Raw genomic sequence first — 18,301 nt, forward strand, 5'->3', positions numbered from 1 at the left:
AGGGAACGTCAGTGCATGTCTTCACAGGTGTCACTGCGGCACGGCTATACAGGGAACATCAGTGCATATCTTCACAGGTGTCACAGCAGCACGGCTATACAGGGAACCGTCAGTGCATGTCTTCACAGGTGTCACTGCGGCACGGCTATACAGGGAACGTCCGTGCATATCTTCACAGGTGTCACTGCAGCACGGCTATACAGGGAATGTCAGTAAGGAACCTAGTAGATACATCCTCTCACTGAAATTCTGTACTGCTATTAAAACTAAAGTAGGCTTCACACACTCCAAAAAAACAGAAGGAAAGGCTTCCCAACTCATTCTATGAGGACAGTATTGCCCTGATAACAAAATCAGATAAAGATATCACAAGAAAACTATACAATGTCCCTAATACATACAGATATAAAATTCCTCAACAAAACACTAGGAAGCATAACTGTCATGGATTGAATTATGTCCCCCAAAAATGTGTGTTATCAACTTGGTTAGGCCATGATTTCCCAGTATTCTGTGGTGGTCCTCCACTTTGTGATTGTAATTTTATGTTAAAAGGATTAGGATGGGATTGTAACATCCTTACCAGGTCATATCCCTGATCCAATGTAAAGGGAGTTTCCCTGGGGTATGGCCTGCACCTCAAGAAATAAAAGGGAAGCAAGCAGAGAGTTGGGGACCTCATACCACCAAGAAAGCAGCACCAAAAGCAGAGCGCGTCCTTTGGACACGGGGTCCCTGCGCCTGAGAAGCTCCTCAACCAGGGGAAGATGGAGGACAAGGACCTTCCTCCAGAGCTGATACCCTGAATTTGGACTTGTAACCTACTAGACTGTGAGAGAGTAAATTTCTCTTTGTTAAAGCCATCCACTTATGGTATTTCTGTTATAGCAGTAGTAGATGACCAAGACACTAACCCATCAACATATAAAAATACACACCGTGACCAGGTGGGATTTATCACAGAAATGCTAAGTTGGTTCAACATATGAAAACTGATGTGGATAGGCAGAAATGTAGTATATGAAAAGGTGCTTTTGTGGATAGGTGGGAGAACAGATTGTTCGAATGTCCTGTGCCCCCACAATCCAGTAGCTATAACTTTGGAACTCATCCCAGCAGACACTGGGAGAAATCAAAATTCAGCTTAATGATAAGAGCCCAAAAGATGTTTAGCATAAAACTTAAATTCATTTTTCCCTTCAATTTCCTTGGGCACGTCTTTATACCTAGTGTCTGTTCCTATCTCCACTCAGCAACTATTATGACCTTCTTGTATATCTCCAAGATGCGAAAGACTGAAAAATAAACCTTTACGCCAACCTAGCCAACAAGGCAGAGTATATTCAGCAAATCAGCCTTCGCTTAACTTTATCCCATCCCTCCAGCCTTAGCTGGAGTATTTTGTAGAATTTTCAGAGCATTAATGATAAACAATTAAGAGTTTCTTCCTGCCCTTGGCCCAGGCTGTCAGGAGAACAAGAGGTGAAGAATTGAAACCAGCAACTTTTAGGATGATGCTATACCATGGTTCTCAGCAAGATTTCTGGGTAGGATTCTAAATCATAAGTTTCAACTTCCCCAACTGGGGCTTCTAGTCACAAGGTACATGTGGTAGTCTGGAAGGTAAAATTGAGTCATTGTAAGGGACACACAAGAAAACGTAGAAGTGTTGGCAGCTGGGGCCATTCTTTATGTCTTTATCCTTAGACTGGGGGAGAGAGACCCTGGGACACTGGGTAAGAACTAAGGTCTCTTAGGTGATTTCTCCACGTAAAACCTAGAATCAGGGTAAAGTGAGAGCAAAACTCACTATCATTAAAATCCCCAAATCCTCAAAACTCACTTCTGTACCAGAGTACAGTGGCATTTTCCTAAGAAAACCCTACTGACCCAGACCCAAATCCCTGTAATAGCCATGGCTTGTCTACACAAGTCCTTGAATTCTTGGACACAGAAGACATTTCCTTCTCCAATCCTTAGAATGAAAGGGCCTCAGTAAACTTCCCCTCCCACAGAATATACTTGTAGGAAAATAAAAAGGTTCTAGAACTTTTGCTTCAGAGGATCAAAGTCCATGTTAAGTCCATAGGTATGACTGTTCCATTTTTCAAATCAAATTTTAATCCTAATAAAATTCAACTTGAGAGGCATATACCTTTGTGACCTCTTTCAAGAATGCCGATTACTATATTGACTAATGCCTGCAAGTCAAGTGGCTCTGGTGCCCTGTCAGAAGTTGTGAGGGCCAGAAAACTCACTTTGCTCTCAGTGCCCTGGCTTCTCACTTCACATCTGGGGAGTTAGTTCTGGGAAGATGAGGCTTCTTCTGTGAGAGGAGATTAGTACTGTCCCAGTTCAATTCCAATTACTTGAAATGCCCTGAAGTGGGCACTACTGACTCACTCTACTCTTCCTTTCCTTAGCCTTACTTGGCCAAGGAGAGGCCTTCGGCACTCTCTTCTAGTGCTGGCCAACATCACTGCTGTTCCTCCACCTCCTGGCAGGATGCTATCCTAGGGCCCTGGGGCTAGCAAGTAACATAAGAACTTTAAAGCCTGGTTTCAAAGAGTATCTACTAACAATCTAGTTCACTTTCTTGAAGTTCTAGTAAGGGTTAATATTATATCAGAGAAAAAACATGTTAGAATATCCATATTCTTCCTTCTTGGTCCAAATTCACATGTAAACACAGGCAGGACTACACTTAAGATTTTCTGGCACTTTATTTCCATAATCTTACGAAGAAAGCCAGGTCCTGGTGTCTTCAGGCTTTGTATCTCTAAAACAAGAGGTATCATCTTTCCTCTGAGGTGTAACATGTTCATTCCCAGGACAAGAAGTACACATTGCCCTGTGCGTCTCCCACAGCAAGCTGCAGGGTAGAATCAGGACCCAGGAAAGGTTCCAGGCAGTTCACTGCCCCTTCACAGCGGAACAGGCCCAGCTACAAATGGGAACAAAAACGAGGAAGATGAGGGCTACAAACCTAGGGCCTCTCTACCAACTTGTTTTGCTCTCACACTAATGCCTTTTATATAGAAACAGGTTAGTAGAGCATCATTACAAGAAGAAACCAGGATGTTGATCTTGCCCTTTCTTACCCTGTTTGCTCTCTTGTAACATCCCCCTTACATCTCCCCCTTTGCACCCACTTACCAGCTGCATACTGGGTCTCTCCCACAGCTTAACATCTCTGTCCCTTGAAGCTGTCACCAGCAACTCAGGCAGCACATGGAGGGCTGTGACGGAGCCCGAGTGGATCTCAGGGAAGAGGGGGAGAGACGTATGGTGAGTTCTCAGGGCACTCCTCAGTCGACGAAGCACCAAAGTCTGCTACATCAGATCTAGAGCCCCCTCCTCCAGACTTACCCTTCCCTCAAGCTCACCTTTCTACACTGACGTGTCGTGAGATCTGGGGTTCTTGGCCAGACGTCCATGTCGACATTTAATTCCAAGCATGTAGATGAGTCTGCCCCTGAATTTGGGGTTTCGGGATTTTGCCAGATGTTACCTGTGATCCATTCTCCTTCAGGGCTGCATCTGGCCATGTTCCATAACATCCCTTCAGAGCTGGCACACAAAAATGAGGACTCTGCCATTCCAAGGACAGAATTAGAGCCAGGATAGGCCTCAGGTCTAGAAGAACCCACCACTCTCCCTGAGGCCATCCCCTTGGGTCCTCCCATCACCACTCACCAGATTCAGGTTTGGCCTGAGTTATACATATTAGAGCCCCACTAGGACTTTCTAGGTTCAGATTAAAGTCCAGGAACTGTTCAAACTCTCCTAATTCCTTTTGCCTCTGTGAAAGAATAGATAATTTTGTTTAGCCTACTCATTATCACTCAGCCCTGCCCAGACAAAGGAACAGTTTTCTGCTCTGGTTGGTCATGGGATTTTTTTTTTTTCCTTTCTTTTGAACTACAACTTAGATACAGTAAAGTACACAAATCTTCAAAGTACATCTCAATGAATCAGTACACACATATAACCCATGCAATCACCTCCCAGATCAAGATGTAGAATGTTTCCATCATCCCAGAAGGTTCTCCTCATGCCCCTTCCCAGTCAATACCAGAGCACCACCCCCGAAGCTAAATACTATTCTGACTTCTATCGCCATATGTTAGTTTTGCCAGTTCTTGAACTTCATTTAAGTGGAATCACAGAGTATGCATTCTTTGTGTTTGGTTTCTTTGACCCAGCATAATGTCTATGAGCTATGTCTATGTCTGTACTGTTCCATTCATCAGTATTCAGTATCGCATACTTTTTTTTTTGTCATTTAGTATTCCTTTGTATAAATACACCACAAATTACTTATCGCTTTTCTGCTTATGGAGTCCTGGTGGCGCAGTGGTTAAGAGCTATGGCTGACAACCAAAAGGTCAGCGGTTCAAATCCATCAGCTGCTGCTTGGAAACCCTATTGGGGCAGTTCTACTCTGTCCTACGGGGTCTCTATAAGTCAGAATCAACTCGATGGCAACAGGCTTTTTTTTTGAGGGGGGGGGTCCTCCTTATAGACATTTGAGTTGTTTTGCAAATTATGAATAAAGCTGCTACGAACATTCTTGTTACCTGTATTCCGGAGAACATGTGCACTTACTTCTCTTGGGCATGTACCTAAGAGTGGAATTTCTGAGGAAAGGTAGACTCCAGTAAGAAACTTTAGCAGATAGGCAGGTTACGATTTGATAACCTGTTTAGGGATAAAGGGCACCTTTCCAGTTCCAGTTGCTGTCGAGTCAGTTCTAACTCATGGCAACCCTGTGTGTGTCAGAGTAGAGCTGTGCTCCACTGGGTTTTTAACGGCTGATTTTTTTGAAGTAGATGGCTAGGCCTTTCTTCCAGGGTGCCTCTGGGTGGACTGGAACCTCCTGTCTTTGGTTAACAGCTGAGCTAATTAACCATTAGTACCACCCAGGGCTTCCAAAGGGCTCCTAAGAACCTATATTTGATGTGACTGGCCAGCTTTGGCCCCACCAAACCAACAAATGTTGCACATCTATAGGTAACAGCTAAGTATAATGACAGAGGTAAGATACAATCCTTTCCCTCAAGTTGCTAATATTCATGGCAGCAAAGAAAGATATAAAAAATAACACAATTAAGAAAACTCCTAGGTTTATCATTTTCCATAATTCTTTAAAACAGCAGAATCCCTTTTTGCACCAATGAAATCTTATAGGGAACTCCAACATATAAAGCTCTTAAGTACCACTCCAGCTGAGGAAGGAGAAGGGGATTTGAAGCCAACTGCCTTTCCCTCCCTTCCCATTTTCCTCCATGATGGGTCCCAAGGTTTAAAAACACTGGTCCTAGACAAATGTTTGCTTTAAGACACATCCAAACAGCACTTACTAAGAGATAAAGACCTTTAGGGGCTATTGATTGCAGGACAAATATACCATACTCCTTGTGGGTAGACAACACTGTAAGACCATCTTCCACATAGCAGCTCCTGGTTCATAAGAAAGAAAGAAGCTGAGCTCAGGAAAACCTCTCTATAAGACTCCACCGTTTTGTTCTAAGTTACATCCAACATCAGGATAACTGCTAGCCCACTTTTTCTCTTTTTCCAGCTTGGGAGGAAGCAGCATTTTGGATCTTACCAGATTACAGAGGGATCATTCCCTGGCACCATGTGCAGCAATTCCAATTCTGCCTTAGCCAGGATGAGGGATTGACCATCAGGGGCCAGGCCCAGACCTGTCAGGACCCCTATGTCCTCCTGCAGCACTTGGTTCAGGTGAAGGCTATAGCACAAACAACGTAAATGGACAGAAAAAGAGCCTACTTTAGTCCACCTCTCTCAGACTCCTCAGTTCCCCCATGAATTCCTCAGGAGTGAAATATAAAACAAAATTTATTACCTGCCCTACAAATCCTGGTATTCTTTCCGTTTTTCTTGTATCAGTGTTCATCATTACCATCCCTTTATTTGCTCAAACTAGGAATCTCTAGCATTCTTGACTTTTCCTTCCCTCCCTACCTTCAGCTGATCAATAAGTCCTGTCGATTCTACCTTCAGCACATGCCTACATCTATCTCTCCTTCTCATCCCCACAGTCCGAGTCAGGGCAGGTGTGTATTTTCTGGACTCCAGCAATAGCTATAAAAGTGGTCTCTGTCTTTAGTATGGCTATACTACTACCCATTCTCCATATTTGCCACCAGTCCTCTTCCTAAAATTCAGGTTATTCTGCTCAAAATTCTGTCAGAATAAAACCCAAAGTTCTTAGCACTGTGCCCTCCACAGCCTGGTCCTGGTTTATCTTCTCAAACCAATTTCACCCCCATCCCAGCGTGCACCCCAGCACCTAGAATATACCACACACCTTCACGCCTCCATGCCTTTTGTTGAGGCCACTCTCTTTTCCTGAAACACTCTTCCTTTCCCTTACTGACCCAGAAAACTCCTAATCATTCTTTAAGCCCAGCCACCAATGTCATCTCTTTCCTATACTTTCTCAAATTTTGCAGCCCCAGGAATTTCATAGGTACCCTCTCTATGACTTTAACCACTCTGAGGGTTGGTGGCACTTTACTTGCATGCACATTCTTTTACTGTGAGCTTCCTTAGTTAGAGAATAAATGTCACGTCTCTGGTTCACACTGCCTGGCCCAGCGGTGGACATAAAGTAAGCACTTGATAATTATTCATTTAAACTGACATGAGGGGGAGCAGAAAACAATCTCCCAGGAAATCTTTTCCTTTCAATAACTAACATCCCATTGCCCTAGTTCAGAAGCAGAGGTGGAGTGATTTGAGTAAAATCCTGGGTATAAAGAGACTATTATTGTTCCTTTTATATTACCCCAGCTGCCTCCTTTCACCTGAAATTTCTAGACGTTGAACCCGTCTGCAGTTCCACTTGCCACTCACTGACTTTTTCATCAGCACTCAGAACGAAGAAGGCGTGTGCCGAGGACCAGATCAGGGCACTGACGCGGCCTGGAGCCTGGTGTACACAACAGGTTAGAGCTAGTATTTCTGAGCAGCCAGGATTGACCCTCTCTCCCCTCCCAGGCATATATACAATCTCTAACCCTGGCAAGTACCATTAAATCCATAGCTGGGGCAGAACTCACATACAGCAAAGAGCTGAGGCTGCCCCAAACTCACCTGTGCTGTGGCCACAGCCTTTGCTTCCTGCCACAGGATCAGTTCCCCAGTTAGACTCCCAGACACTGCCATGGAACCATCCGGAGCCCAGGCCACAGCAGTGATGGCTGCAGAATTCTTAGGTATATATGTGTCATCTGGAGAGAAAAGAAAGCACTTCATTAGAAGCTGGACCCCTGCTGGGGTACAAGAGGCGATGCTAGGCTATCTCAGTAACACACCCCTCTTTACACCTTGCCTCTCTCCACACTTCACTCACCTGCTTCCTTAGGTACCTGCCAGAGCCGTACAGAGCCATCCTCAGAGGCAGTCAGCAAGAGGCCTGAGATGTCTGAGACAGCAGCTGCACTGACTGGGCCACTGTGTTCCAGGAGGGTGTGTGTTTGAAACACCTAGGAAGAAGGGATGGAGATGGGCATGGAGGGTTGACACAAGAGAAGGCTGCCCCACACGCCCTCTCTACCACCCCCTACCCCAGTTCTTGCAGGGAGCTCACCAAGAGTGGATGCCACAACCTTGTGGTCCCATCCAGTCCCACAGTCACCACTAGAAGCTCTGACCCAGGCTGGCCAGCTGTTCAGACATAGCAATGGAGTGAGAAGAAAGGAAGAAGCAGGGGAGAAGGGGAAAGGTGAGGAGTGCGGGAGGGAAGGTGGCTGGTGTTCCATTACCTGCACGTGGCTCCTGGACAGCTGCACAGTGGCTGATGGGTCCTGAGTGAGCAGGGATGCTTGTCAGCTCCACGCCCTGATGGTCCCAAACTTTCAAGGTCCCGTCCCGGCCCACAGATACCACGTGCTCCTCCTGCCCCCAGAGCACAGCATCAGAGCAGAGTTACACTGAGCAGGACATGGAAGTATGACTCCCATGACAGAGGTGTGGGCTGGGTATTGGGGCTTAACCGTAAAACAACCCACTGCCAGCAAGTCAGTTCCCACTCACGGCGACCTCATGTGTTGCAGAGTAGAATGGAGCTCCATAGGGTTTTCTTGGCTGGGATCTTTACAGAAGCCCCTCATGATACTAAGATGCTGCGCTGGCATGTTCCCCATACTTCCCCTCACACCAACCTTCAGCCTCGATGCCCTAATCCTGCCCCAACCCAGTCCCAAGCATCACATTCTTTATACTTCTTTCGCCTTTCAGATGAGACACCCAATGCATCCAGTCTCACAAAGCCCCCCAGCCCTCCCAAAGACCCCTGGTGAGCTCTCCACTGTCTTCTCACCACGGCCGCCACAGCGCTCACGGCACTCTGATGACCCAGGAACTGACGAAGCTGCTGTCCTGACTCAGGGTTCCACAGCCCCACCGAGCCGTCACTGGAGCAGGAGATCTGAGGAGTTAGAGCGTAGAGGCATGGGATCATCAGCATCCCTCCAGCATTTCTGTATGCTTATAACGTGATTCAGAGCACAGGCTCTCCTGGGTTCAAATTCGAGCTCCACCCTTCATTCTCTTGTGATCTGGGCCAAGTTCATTTCCGAGCCTGAGGTTTCTCACCTATTCAATGAGGATAACGATAGCGTACTTATCTGGTATGGTGGTTACAGGGCTGGGTGTGTCCACATAAAGGACTCAGCACACTGCTTGGCACATGGTGAGCACTTACTGAATAGTAGCTATTGTCTTTAATGTCAGTCAACAAACCCAGAGAAAGGTGAAAATTCTGTCAATGCCGAGGAAAGCTCTGGCTTCCTAGAAGCCAGGGGTAGGATAGAATCTGACAAGTCTATGCAACCAATAGTCATTCCTTCCTCATCCCTTTTCGAGAACAACATGAGGCTTCTACATGGGGAAACTAGGATTCACCAACCCTAAGTAAGTATTTGAGACTTGCTTTTGCCTTAGAAATCACAGCAGTATCCTTTACCTCCAGGGACAGGGTACATCCCAAGTCCCTGGGGGAGACAGTACTGTGTTCTTATTAGGAGCATGGGCTTTCTTATCAGAAAGAGTTTCCTGGGTCAGCTTCATCACTGATGTGACCTTAGATGTGTTCTTTAACCTACCTGACCTCAATTTTCTTGTCGGTGAAATGGAGAGAAACAGTCGTATCTACTTTATGGGGTCGTTAAGTGAGATACTGCGTGCAAAGAGCTTAGTACAATGCCTGGCACATAGTAAGTGCTCAACAAATGTCAGCTATTACTATTATTGATGGGTGTTAGAAAAAGGCTGAGTGGAGGCAGATGGGGAGTGTTGTCCTCCCTCAGGAACCCTGCTGAGCTTTGCCCCATCCCTACCCCTTCACTCACCAGTAGGTTGTCTCTGGTCCAGGCACAGCCAGTGACCCAGTCACGGTGACAGGCAGAGAAGGAGCGAATCAGAACGGGGGCACTGGGTGTCCTCACATCCCAGCAGAGCAGACTCTGGATAGGTCAAAGGAGAGAAAGGAGTTAGGGCCATAGAGGGAGGTGAGAATACCAGGGCTGTTTCAGGTGGGAAGTTTCAAAGAAACTCGGTGTCGAGGGAATGAGGGTAGACAAATCGAACAAAGGGGGTATGGACTGGCAAAGAGCAGGATGGAATGATGGGGAATGGACTGTTAAGGAGCCTAGCAACCAGAGAGATTGCGGAACTTGGGGAGACTGGGGGCCCAGGGGAAGGAGGACCCAGGGTTGCAGCCTTCTGTGGCTCACCCGATCCCTGCCCCCGGTGGCCAGGCTGCCTCCATCAGTGCTGAAGCTGCAGCAGTTTACAGGGCCCTCATGTCCTCGAAGCTCAATGCCACAAGGAAATTCTTCTGCCTTTTGTGGCAGGGTCAGGAGCCCCCTGGGCCACAGCCGCACTGTGAAGTCCTCTGCATTGGAAACAGGGAGAAAGAAAGGGTTCCTGAATGAGGAAGAAAGACAGGCCTGGGAGCCCAAGGACAAAAGCAATCAGCAGGGCTGGGGTGATGTCTGTGGGCACAGCACCAAAGGAGGGATGACTGAGTCACGAGACTGTGGAGAGGCCCTGGGCAAGTCAGTCATCATGTAAGAACACAGGTCAGGAACACCAGGCACTCCAGCTCCTTGTCTAATTCCCTACTGAACTTCCCACGGCAGCTGTTCCAGACCTCTCCTCTTCTCAAGTGCCCAGTGTCACTTCCACATCACCATCAGTGAGGACCAAGCCTCCCCCTAAAGAGGACTAAGGCCATTCTGCATTTTCACCTCAACATCTCTCTCTCTCCTCCTAAGGGACACCCATCCCTTTACCCAGCAAAGTCCTCCACTGGGCAGGGACCCAAAGGATTATTGGGATTGCAAAGAAGTCCCAAGATCAGGGTTAGTAAAAGGAGAAGAAACAAAGTCTAGACTGATTATTCAAAATAAATGCATTTAAAAGCACTTTGGAAGTCATAAAAATAAAAGTTATATATGCATATATACGTGTGTGTATACAAATGTGTACACATGTATGCAATATACATATTCACATAACAAAAACCAAACTTGTTGCCATCAACTCAGTTCTGACTCATAGCGACCCTACAGAACAGAGTAGAACTACCCCATAGGATTTCCAAGGAGCAGCTGGTAGATTCGAACTGCTGACCTTTTGGTTAGCGGCCAAGCTCTTAACTACATACAGTTATATACATATACAAGGAGCCCTGGTGATGTAGTGGTTAAGCACTTGGCTGGTTCAAACCAAAGGTCAGTGGTTCAAACACACCAGCCTCTCTGCAGGAGAAAGATGTGGCAATCTGATTCTGTAAAGGTTGCTGCCTTGGAAGCCCTGTGGGCAGCTCTACTGTCCTATGGAGCCACGATGAGTCAGAATCGACGTGACGGCAACGGTTTTGGTATTATATACACATATATATAAATTCATATGCATATACATATAAATCGAAGGTATTCACGTTTACAAGGACCAGTGATTCAGCAACCCTGCCCACTGCACAGCAGTACCTGAGACAGAAGCCAGGAGTTCCTGGGAGGTAGCCAGTCCCAGCACAGGCTTCTGGTATTTGGACAGGAGCCAGAGCGACTGGACGGAGCTTTTCTTGAAAGCCCAGCCCTGCAGAGACCCATCTTCCGCACCGCTCACCAAAACCTCGGGGCTGAGCCAGGCCAGTGCGGACACTGCCACATGCACTGCTTTACACTGACCCTCCTGGGAACCTACAGAATGAGTGAAAACAAGAGTAAGACACTTGGAAAGGGGGTGGGAATTAGGGGATGGCCCCCTTTCCAAAGGGGCAAATACTGAATCCCTTCCCCCTTCAGTACCTGAAGAGATTCTGCAGATCCTAATGCCATCTGCTCGGTACCCAACAGCCACCCGATCACCATCTGGGCTGAGAGCCACGCACAGGGCAGGAGAGAGAGAAGGGGAACCCAGGCACCCACGGGGCCGACCCAGAGACCCTGACCACACTTGGACCTGGGGCAGAGAAAAGGATTTGAACATATTCCACCTCTGCCACCTGATTCTTCACCCCCAGAGTTACCCCGCCCCGATACTTCCAGAGGCTCTTCTCATGAGAACTGCCCAAGCATGCCCACCCCTCCCTGTAGCTTCCACCAGTCAAGCTTCCTTCATAGTCTCCTTAGCAAACACACCCTCACCCAACACTCCCTGCCTTTGGGACTCCCTCCTCACCACCCACCCCCAGACCGCTATAACCTGACCTTGCCATCCTCTCCAGCTGTCAGTAACTGGCTCCCAGCGTGCAGGAAAAGGGTACAAGCAACAAAGCCATGGTGGGCAGGGAAGGCAGCCAGCCGCGCCCCCTCTTGCCAGGCCCACAGCTCCACCATCCTGTCCAGCCGACCTACAGCTACAACTCGCCCAGGGGCATTGAAGGCCAAGGTACGGACAGAGGCTCCTGGGGCCCCCAGTTCCTACAGGGGAGTTAGAAATTGAAATGTCAGGGCCTGCTCTTAATACAAGCCCAGTGACACAGACGGCTGATGTCTGTCATTCCCTACCTCCCATCCTCCTGTGCTTCTTCCCCCAGGGGGTGACACAGGACCTTCTTACCTTGGTGACTTTGAGCCCGTCCACCTGGAAGAAGCTGAAGCTGCCAGCCCAGCTGCCTATGGCTATCACCTGGCCCTCTGGGTGGAAGGCAACGCAGTTGAGGGGCTTAGGACAGGTGTGCTGAGAGGCCAGCTGCCCACGGACTGTGTCCCACAGCTGGACAAGACAGGGGAGGTGTCAGAGTGCTGAATACACACTCCTGAGCTTCCAGTCCCAGAGCTCTAGGGGTCATCTTGTCCAGTCCCCCACCCTCAGCAGGGAAGGCCTCCACAGGCCAAGCCCTCAGCTGCTTCTGCCACTGACAGAACCTCCTCGCCAGCTGGCTCACGGTTCAGAGTCACCTGGACCACCACAGCCCTCTAGGCATTACCTTGAGACATCTTCCCAGGCACACGGTGGCTAGGAGCCGGCGGTCTGGACTTAGGCAGCAGCTGGTGATTTGGTGCTGGTGAGCCTTGGTCTGGAGCACTCTGTCCCAGGAAGTCGAAGTCAGGCCCTGGCCATAGGCTCCCTCCTCATTTCCCTCCCCTGGCCTTCCGACAAATGGGTAAGGCCCTCAGTGCAGGGCATGGAGGAGGGACCTCTTACCGACAACCATGCTGCAGGTCCCAGAGCTCCAGGAGCCCGTCAAAGGCAGTAAGGAAGACAGATGTGTCCGAGAGGAACAAACAGGAAGAGATGCCATCGCAGCCACTTACCACAGACTTCTCCTCCTGTGACAGCAAGTGGGAAAGCTCAGCACAGGCCACTGCCATGTCCCCCCGCTCCAGGCCCCACCAAAAAGAGTGCCAAGGCAAGGACTCGAGCCCTCGACTATCTACATTCCCAGGCCACGCACAGGTTCAAGTGCAGCTACTTCTCCCTCACTCCAAGCCCCATGCCAATCCCCAAGTCACAGAGAGAATCTGGTGCACTACCTCTGAAAATCAACCACTGAAAACCCTAAGGAGCACAGTTCTACTCTAACACACAGGGGGTCGCCATGAGTCAGAATCAACCCTGCAGCATCTGGTTTGGTTTTGGTGTTTTGGAGGATGGAACGGGCTTATGAGCACACATGTATATGTTGGGGTGTGGGGGATGATATGGATGTGAAGAGAAGAGACAGTGGCTATAGGATCCCTCTCCAGCCTAATCTACTATTGACTTCCCATGAGCACCCTCTGCTGAAATCATTTCTAGCAATTTACAGGAAACATTCTCCCCTCTGGGTTTCTACTCAGGCTCCTCACTCAACCTGAAATACCTGCCCTTCTCTATCCTATGTCCTCCTAGAACTGTACAACTCACTCTGCCTTACTTACATCCCACTACTATGTTTTGGCTCCTTTTTTTTTTTTTTTTTATGTGTTATCTCCCAGTAAAACTGACCAGCTTTGTGGGCAAAGACAATGTCATAAGCCCTGTGAATGAAGGCGTATGGCAAACATTTGCTGTGATTGATTTTTTGAAGGAGCCCTTTTGATTGCATGTGAGGGAAGTGAAGTTGCTGAATTAACGACAGTGACAGCAAGTGGGCTTTGGCTTCTCCAGGGCTTCAGGGTAGTCCCTGAGGCTTTTCTGAAGGTGAACTCTGCCCTGTCTTGATCATCCTCCTACCTGCCACGAGTTCAAGTCCAACAGGTAAACTGTCCCACTGGCAGTGCCCACAACTGCTCTTTGCCCATTGGGAGAGATCGCCACAGCTGTGGGGGACGTGGAAACTGACAGAGACAGGCTGGAGCTAAAGAAAGAGCAGAAAGAAACAGAGGAAATGAGGGAAAGGACAGGACCATGAACCCATTTCTGTGTCTCTGTGCCCGAATCCCCCCTCCACAGTGACTCTAGTCTGTCCTTTATTCTCGTTGCCAAATGGGCTGCAGCTAGTTTCTCTGGTGGGCTTTCTAGGGTCTGGGGTTGAGTGTCTTGCCTTTGTTGACCCCCCATGGTCTGGGGTTTATTAAGCCATCGCACTGTGCGTGGGAGTTGCCGTCGCTGGGAGAGCTGTGGGGCCTGGTGACAAAGAGGCGAGTCCAGAGGCTGGTTAGCTGCCTGCTGGTATAGGAGCAGTGGGTACTGTCTGAGGACTGGAGCCTGCTGCCTCAGGAAGGTGCGAAATACTGCCACGTCAGCATCAGGGAGATTTTGTTCCTCTTCAGAGACTGAAGAAACTGTAAAAGAGATAGAGTGTTACCGGGGAGCCGTTCTGGACTCCATTAACCTCAGCACCTACGAACTCAAACGGGGTGTCTAAAAAGGTAATTCTCAAACTCTGGCCCTCTGGCCACACATCAGGTATGCCTGTTAAAAGTACAAAGCTTCGGACCCCACTCCAGACCTAAAAAAACCAAAACCAGTTGCCAGAGTTGACTATGACTCATGGCGACTCCATATATGTCTGAGTAGAACTGTGCTCCACAAGGTTTTCAAATGGCTGATTTTTCAGAGGTAGATCGATCACCAGACCTTTCTTCCAAGGCACCGCTGGGTGAACTTGAACCTCCAACCTTTCGGTTAGCAGCCAAGCACATTAACCATTTGTACCATACACGGACTCTCACTCCAGACCTAGGAAATCATAATCTGAAGACCCAACCAGAAAAAACCAAACCCAGTGCCATCGAGTTGATTCCGACTCATAGCGACCCTATAGGACAGAGTAGAACTCCCCCATAGAGTTTCCAAGGAGCGCCTAGCGGATTCGAACTGCCAACCCTTTGGTTAGCAGCTGTAGCACTTAACCACTACGTCACCAGGGTTTCCTCTGAAGACCCAGGGATGTAGAATTTGAATAAGTTTCTTACCGTGTGTCCATTAAATTTTATGCCCATTAAATAAGGCTTGAGAAACTCTGGTCTAAGAGATCCAGACAAAAGATCTCCTCAGAATCACTTGCTTACCCCCTTGGCTTCTTCAGCATGGAATGGAAATGTGACTCTTCTTTCCATTCACCTCCTCCTGTACAGGCCCCCCACATCCACACTCAGGGACCCCGTATCTCAGAGAAGAGACCACTCAGTGGCTCCTCTCACCATAGAGGGCGTGGGCCTCCAGGAGCCGAGAGATCAGGCCCAGTTCCAGATGTGCCGCCACCACGTGGAGGTTGGTGAGGAACTTCGCAAGGAGGCCACGGTTCCCGCTTTGGAGCTGGAAAGAGTCAGACTGGATTCATTAGAGATTTAAGAGGCTGTGAAGAGGGATAGTGTCTTAGATTCTTCCTGTGCAGCTGGGACTGAGACCCAGGAGCTTGGACAAAGGATCTGAGGAAGGAGAGAAGGAAAACAGAAAGGAGAGGCATGGGGAGTTTGGGAGGTGGGTAAAGGCAGTGGTGACTGTGGATGGTGGTGGTAATGATGGTTGGGTGATCTCAAAATATTCAAAGCATTGGCTGGGAGAAGGTGTCAGGGGGTCTGAGGACTAACCAGGTGGTAAGGCAGGTCTCCCAGAGCCTCAGGAGGGCAACTTCGGAAGGTACCCGAGGCATCAGGGTCACATGTCTTCCAGAGCTGAGCTGCAGGTGAGTCACAGAAGAGACAATGAGATAGGCTTGGGCCTGCAGCATCTCCTAGGTCACATCCTCAGGCTTCAGCAAGAGTCATCCACCCACTGGGGTGGCAAGTGAGAGGTCCAGCCAGTGGGGAACACCAGTGGGTTTCCTTACCATCAAGCTGGAGCCCCTCATGCAGGGCCCCAGCTGACTATGACCGCAATCACCTGTGATGAGGAGGTGTGCCGTGCTCTCCAGCCCTGGCCTCTTCCCATATCGACGTTTAGCTGCTGTTCTCAAGGGCCCATCAGGGAGGCAAAGCCGGGCACCAAGGCGCTCCAGAGGGCCTTCTCCTAGCAAACTGTCCTCATATGAGGAAGGGAGAGAATGAAGAAGAGGAGAATGAGGAGGCCTGTCAAGGAGCAGCCTGGCACAGTTGCAGACCCTCATTCATACCTGAAATAGTGATAAGTTGAGTGGCCTGGGCCTTTAGGAGACAGGTGTCAGGGCTATACCAAGGGAAAGGTGGGATGAAGAAGAGATCACCCAGGGCCCTGGCTCAAAGATGGGAAGGCAAAGTGAGATCGGCAGGGAGCTCAACTGGGGGCACCTGTACCTTCGCAGACTCTGGACCAGGTAAGCAAATGAGCCCATGGGGTAGGGGTCCCCACTGTTATCAGCAGCCACTGCCTCTTCCCAGGTCTTGCCTCCCCTGGGCAGTAACCGCCATGCACTCAGCACTCCATGCAGCTGGTCCACGGTCAGACCTGAAAACCCAATCTCTCTGAGGCCCTCATCCAACCTCATAGCACACCCATCCCCATGGCACCTAATCCTCTTTGCACCATTCACCAAGGACCCAACTGAACCAAGGTCATCCAATCCCCAAGTCTTCAGCCTCCCAACCACTCCCAGCACTGACCATTACGTGTGACCTCAAGGGTGGCCAAGGCTTGGGGAAGGACATCAGGGCCGTGCTCTTGCTCCAGGGTGTTCAGGATGTGCTGCAACAGCAGGGGGACAGTGGCGGGCAGTGTCCGGAGTCTCTCAGACACCTGGGAGAGAAAGGAGACAGGGCTTAGTCAGGGGAGGGTGCAGCTTTGGCTAAAGTTTTGGTTATGGGGTAGGAAAGGGGACAACATGAGAAATAGAAGGGAAGGATGAAAAAGAAATAGGTGGGAATAAAATGTTGGTGGGGATGAGGTGAGGATGGAGGAATGGATGATCACAAGACTGTAAGGGCTGAGGGCGGGGGAACACAAGGGGTGATGGGATGAGGTGAGGAGACAAAGAAGCTGAAGAGAGAACGGAAAGTGGGATTACGACTTAGAGGATGATGAGCATGAGGTTACACCCCTAACTGACCTGTTCATAGAGTGTGAAGAGCCTCAGGTGATCCGTGACCAAGCGCAGGTAGAGCGGCAGGGCCGATCCCCGCTTCACCAGCAGCAGCCGCATCTGATGAGACTCACAGACTCAGTGTGGGGACCAGGGAGACACAGCCCTTGCCCACAGCCAGCCCTTGCACGCCTGGCCTCCACCCCAGCACCAAGCCCACTGCCAGGCAGCAACTCCGCCTCTGAGAGTCTCCAAAAAGGAGAGGTCCACAGAACCAGGTCAGGTCACAGGCCTCCGTCACCCCACACTGCTCTGCCCAGGGAATCCCTCATGGCTCAGCCTGCCCCACCAGGCAACCACAGCCGTACTCTCCTTCCCTCACCCAGGCACGCACCAGGGAGGAAAGGATGGGCTATAGTATAAGCAAGTATGGTTATCCTATTAATGACTTCCCCTGGCCTGGAGTTCCTGAGAAAATGAAGGAGCAGGTCTGTGGGGACAGCTGGCAGCCCCAGCACCCCAGGTCCTCAGAGCTCCTAGATTCACTTCCACACCCACCCACCCACCTGCCCTGGCCTAGATCCAACCTGGTTGTTAAAAGGCGACTCCTCCAGCCGCTTCCCATACAGAGCCAGCTCCTCTCTCACCATCCGGGCCCGAGCAGACGGCTCCAGAGGCCCGAGGGCCACCACATGAGCATCCTGGCTCTGCTCCAGGGTCTCCCCCAGGCCCGTGTCCCTAGACATGCTCAGCACCAGGTGTACCCCCTGTGATAGTTGGGCAAAGGGCAGAGAGATAAAAGGAAAAGGGGGAGAACAGCATTGGAGAGGTCCCTTCCTCTCCCCAATCTTCTTCCACCCTCCACCTTCTCCTCATACTCACCCGGGGCAGGGTCTTTGGGACCCAGTCTGAGATCAGCTGCCCATTCTGGTCCACCAGCCTGTCAACGCCATCAATGATCAGCACCAGGTTCTGGCCAGGGTGCAGGGACTGAGCAGACTTGGGCAGCAGCCTCTGCTGCAGCTCCCATACCAGACCTCTGTAAGCGGAGGGGAAGGCTAGAGTTATGGAGAGAGGGAGACACAGGGTGGTGTCACATGGCAACAACAAGGCTAGGCTAATGGGGTGACACACACCGGTAGGTACTGGGGAGGGCACTCGGTTCCTGTAGATGGCTATGAAGATAGGCACAGAGGCGTCTGAGCAGGGTGAGAGCAAGACTCTGGTCCGGGCGGGCACCTGAGAAGTGGAAGAAGACGAAGGGGGCCACTCTGGTCCCATCAGGAGCCTGCAGGGCTGACACAAGGGATGCCTGTATGGGATGGAAACAGAAAACGTGGTCACATTTTATACGGACAAGCACTCTATGCCCCACTTCCGTAGGCACACAGC

The 18,301-nt window shown here is 49.8% G+C and overlaps 1 protein-coding gene across 1 annotated transcript in view; it reads right to left on the reverse strand.

The window, feature by feature from the left end:
- Positions 1–2,677: 2,677 nt before the first annotated feature.
- The window catches only part of TEP1 (telomerase associated protein 1), a 48,363-nt gene continuing 32,739 nt past the window's right edge, over positions 2,678–18,301 (reverse strand). The window contains exons 25-55 of the mRNA XM_049897496.1: positions 18,046–18,221; positions 17,792–17,948; positions 17,497–17,676; positions 16,937–17,029; positions 16,494–16,626; positions 16,188–16,338; positions 15,799–15,932; positions 15,507–15,595; positions 15,117–15,231; positions 14,015–14,255; positions 13,705–13,828; positions 12,694–12,818; positions 12,476–12,575; positions 12,106–12,261; positions 11,754–11,966; positions 11,352–11,505; positions 11,031–11,243; positions 9,771–9,931; positions 9,387–9,500; positions 8,357–8,464; positions 7,800–7,932; positions 7,625–7,701; positions 7,388–7,520; positions 7,129–7,265; positions 6,840–6,964; positions 5,615–5,758; positions 5,364–5,463; positions 3,697–3,802; positions 3,387–3,592; positions 3,157–3,261; positions 2,678–2,944 (exon numbers count right to left, since the gene is read on the reverse strand). Of these exons, the coding sequence (XP_049753453.1) occupies positions 2,822–2,944; positions 3,157–3,261; positions 3,387–3,592; positions 3,697–3,802; positions 5,364–5,463; positions 5,615–5,758; positions 6,840–6,964; positions 7,129–7,265; positions 7,388–7,520; positions 7,625–7,701; positions 7,800–7,932; positions 8,357–8,464; positions 9,387–9,500; positions 9,771–9,931; positions 11,031–11,243; positions 11,352–11,505; positions 11,754–11,966; positions 12,106–12,261; positions 12,476–12,575; positions 12,694–12,818; positions 13,705–13,828; positions 14,015–14,255; positions 15,117–15,231; positions 15,507–15,595; positions 15,799–15,932; positions 16,188–16,338; positions 16,494–16,626; positions 16,937–17,029; positions 17,497–17,676; positions 17,792–17,948; positions 18,046–18,221 (4,326 nt within the window). The 3' untranslated portion in view covers positions 2,678–2,821. The remainder of the gene's footprint in view (positions 2,945–3,156; positions 3,262–3,386; positions 3,593–3,696; positions 3,803–5,363; positions 5,464–5,614; positions 5,759–6,839; positions 6,965–7,128; positions 7,266–7,387; positions 7,521–7,624; positions 7,702–7,799; positions 7,933–8,356; positions 8,465–9,386; positions 9,501–9,770; positions 9,932–11,030; positions 11,244–11,351; positions 11,506–11,753; positions 11,967–12,105; positions 12,262–12,475; positions 12,576–12,693; positions 12,819–13,704; positions 13,829–14,014; positions 14,256–15,116; positions 15,232–15,506; positions 15,596–15,798; positions 15,933–16,187; positions 16,339–16,493; positions 16,627–16,936; positions 17,030–17,496; positions 17,677–17,791; positions 17,949–18,045; positions 18,222–18,301) is intronic.

Source organism: Elephas maximus, chromosome 10 (assembly GCF_024166365.1).
Source record: "Elephas maximus indicus isolate mEleMax1 chromosome 10, mEleMax1 primary haplotype, whole genome shotgun sequence".
NCBI classification, from domain to species: Eukaryota; Metazoa; Chordata; class Mammalia; order Proboscidea; family Elephantidae; genus Elephas; species Elephas maximus.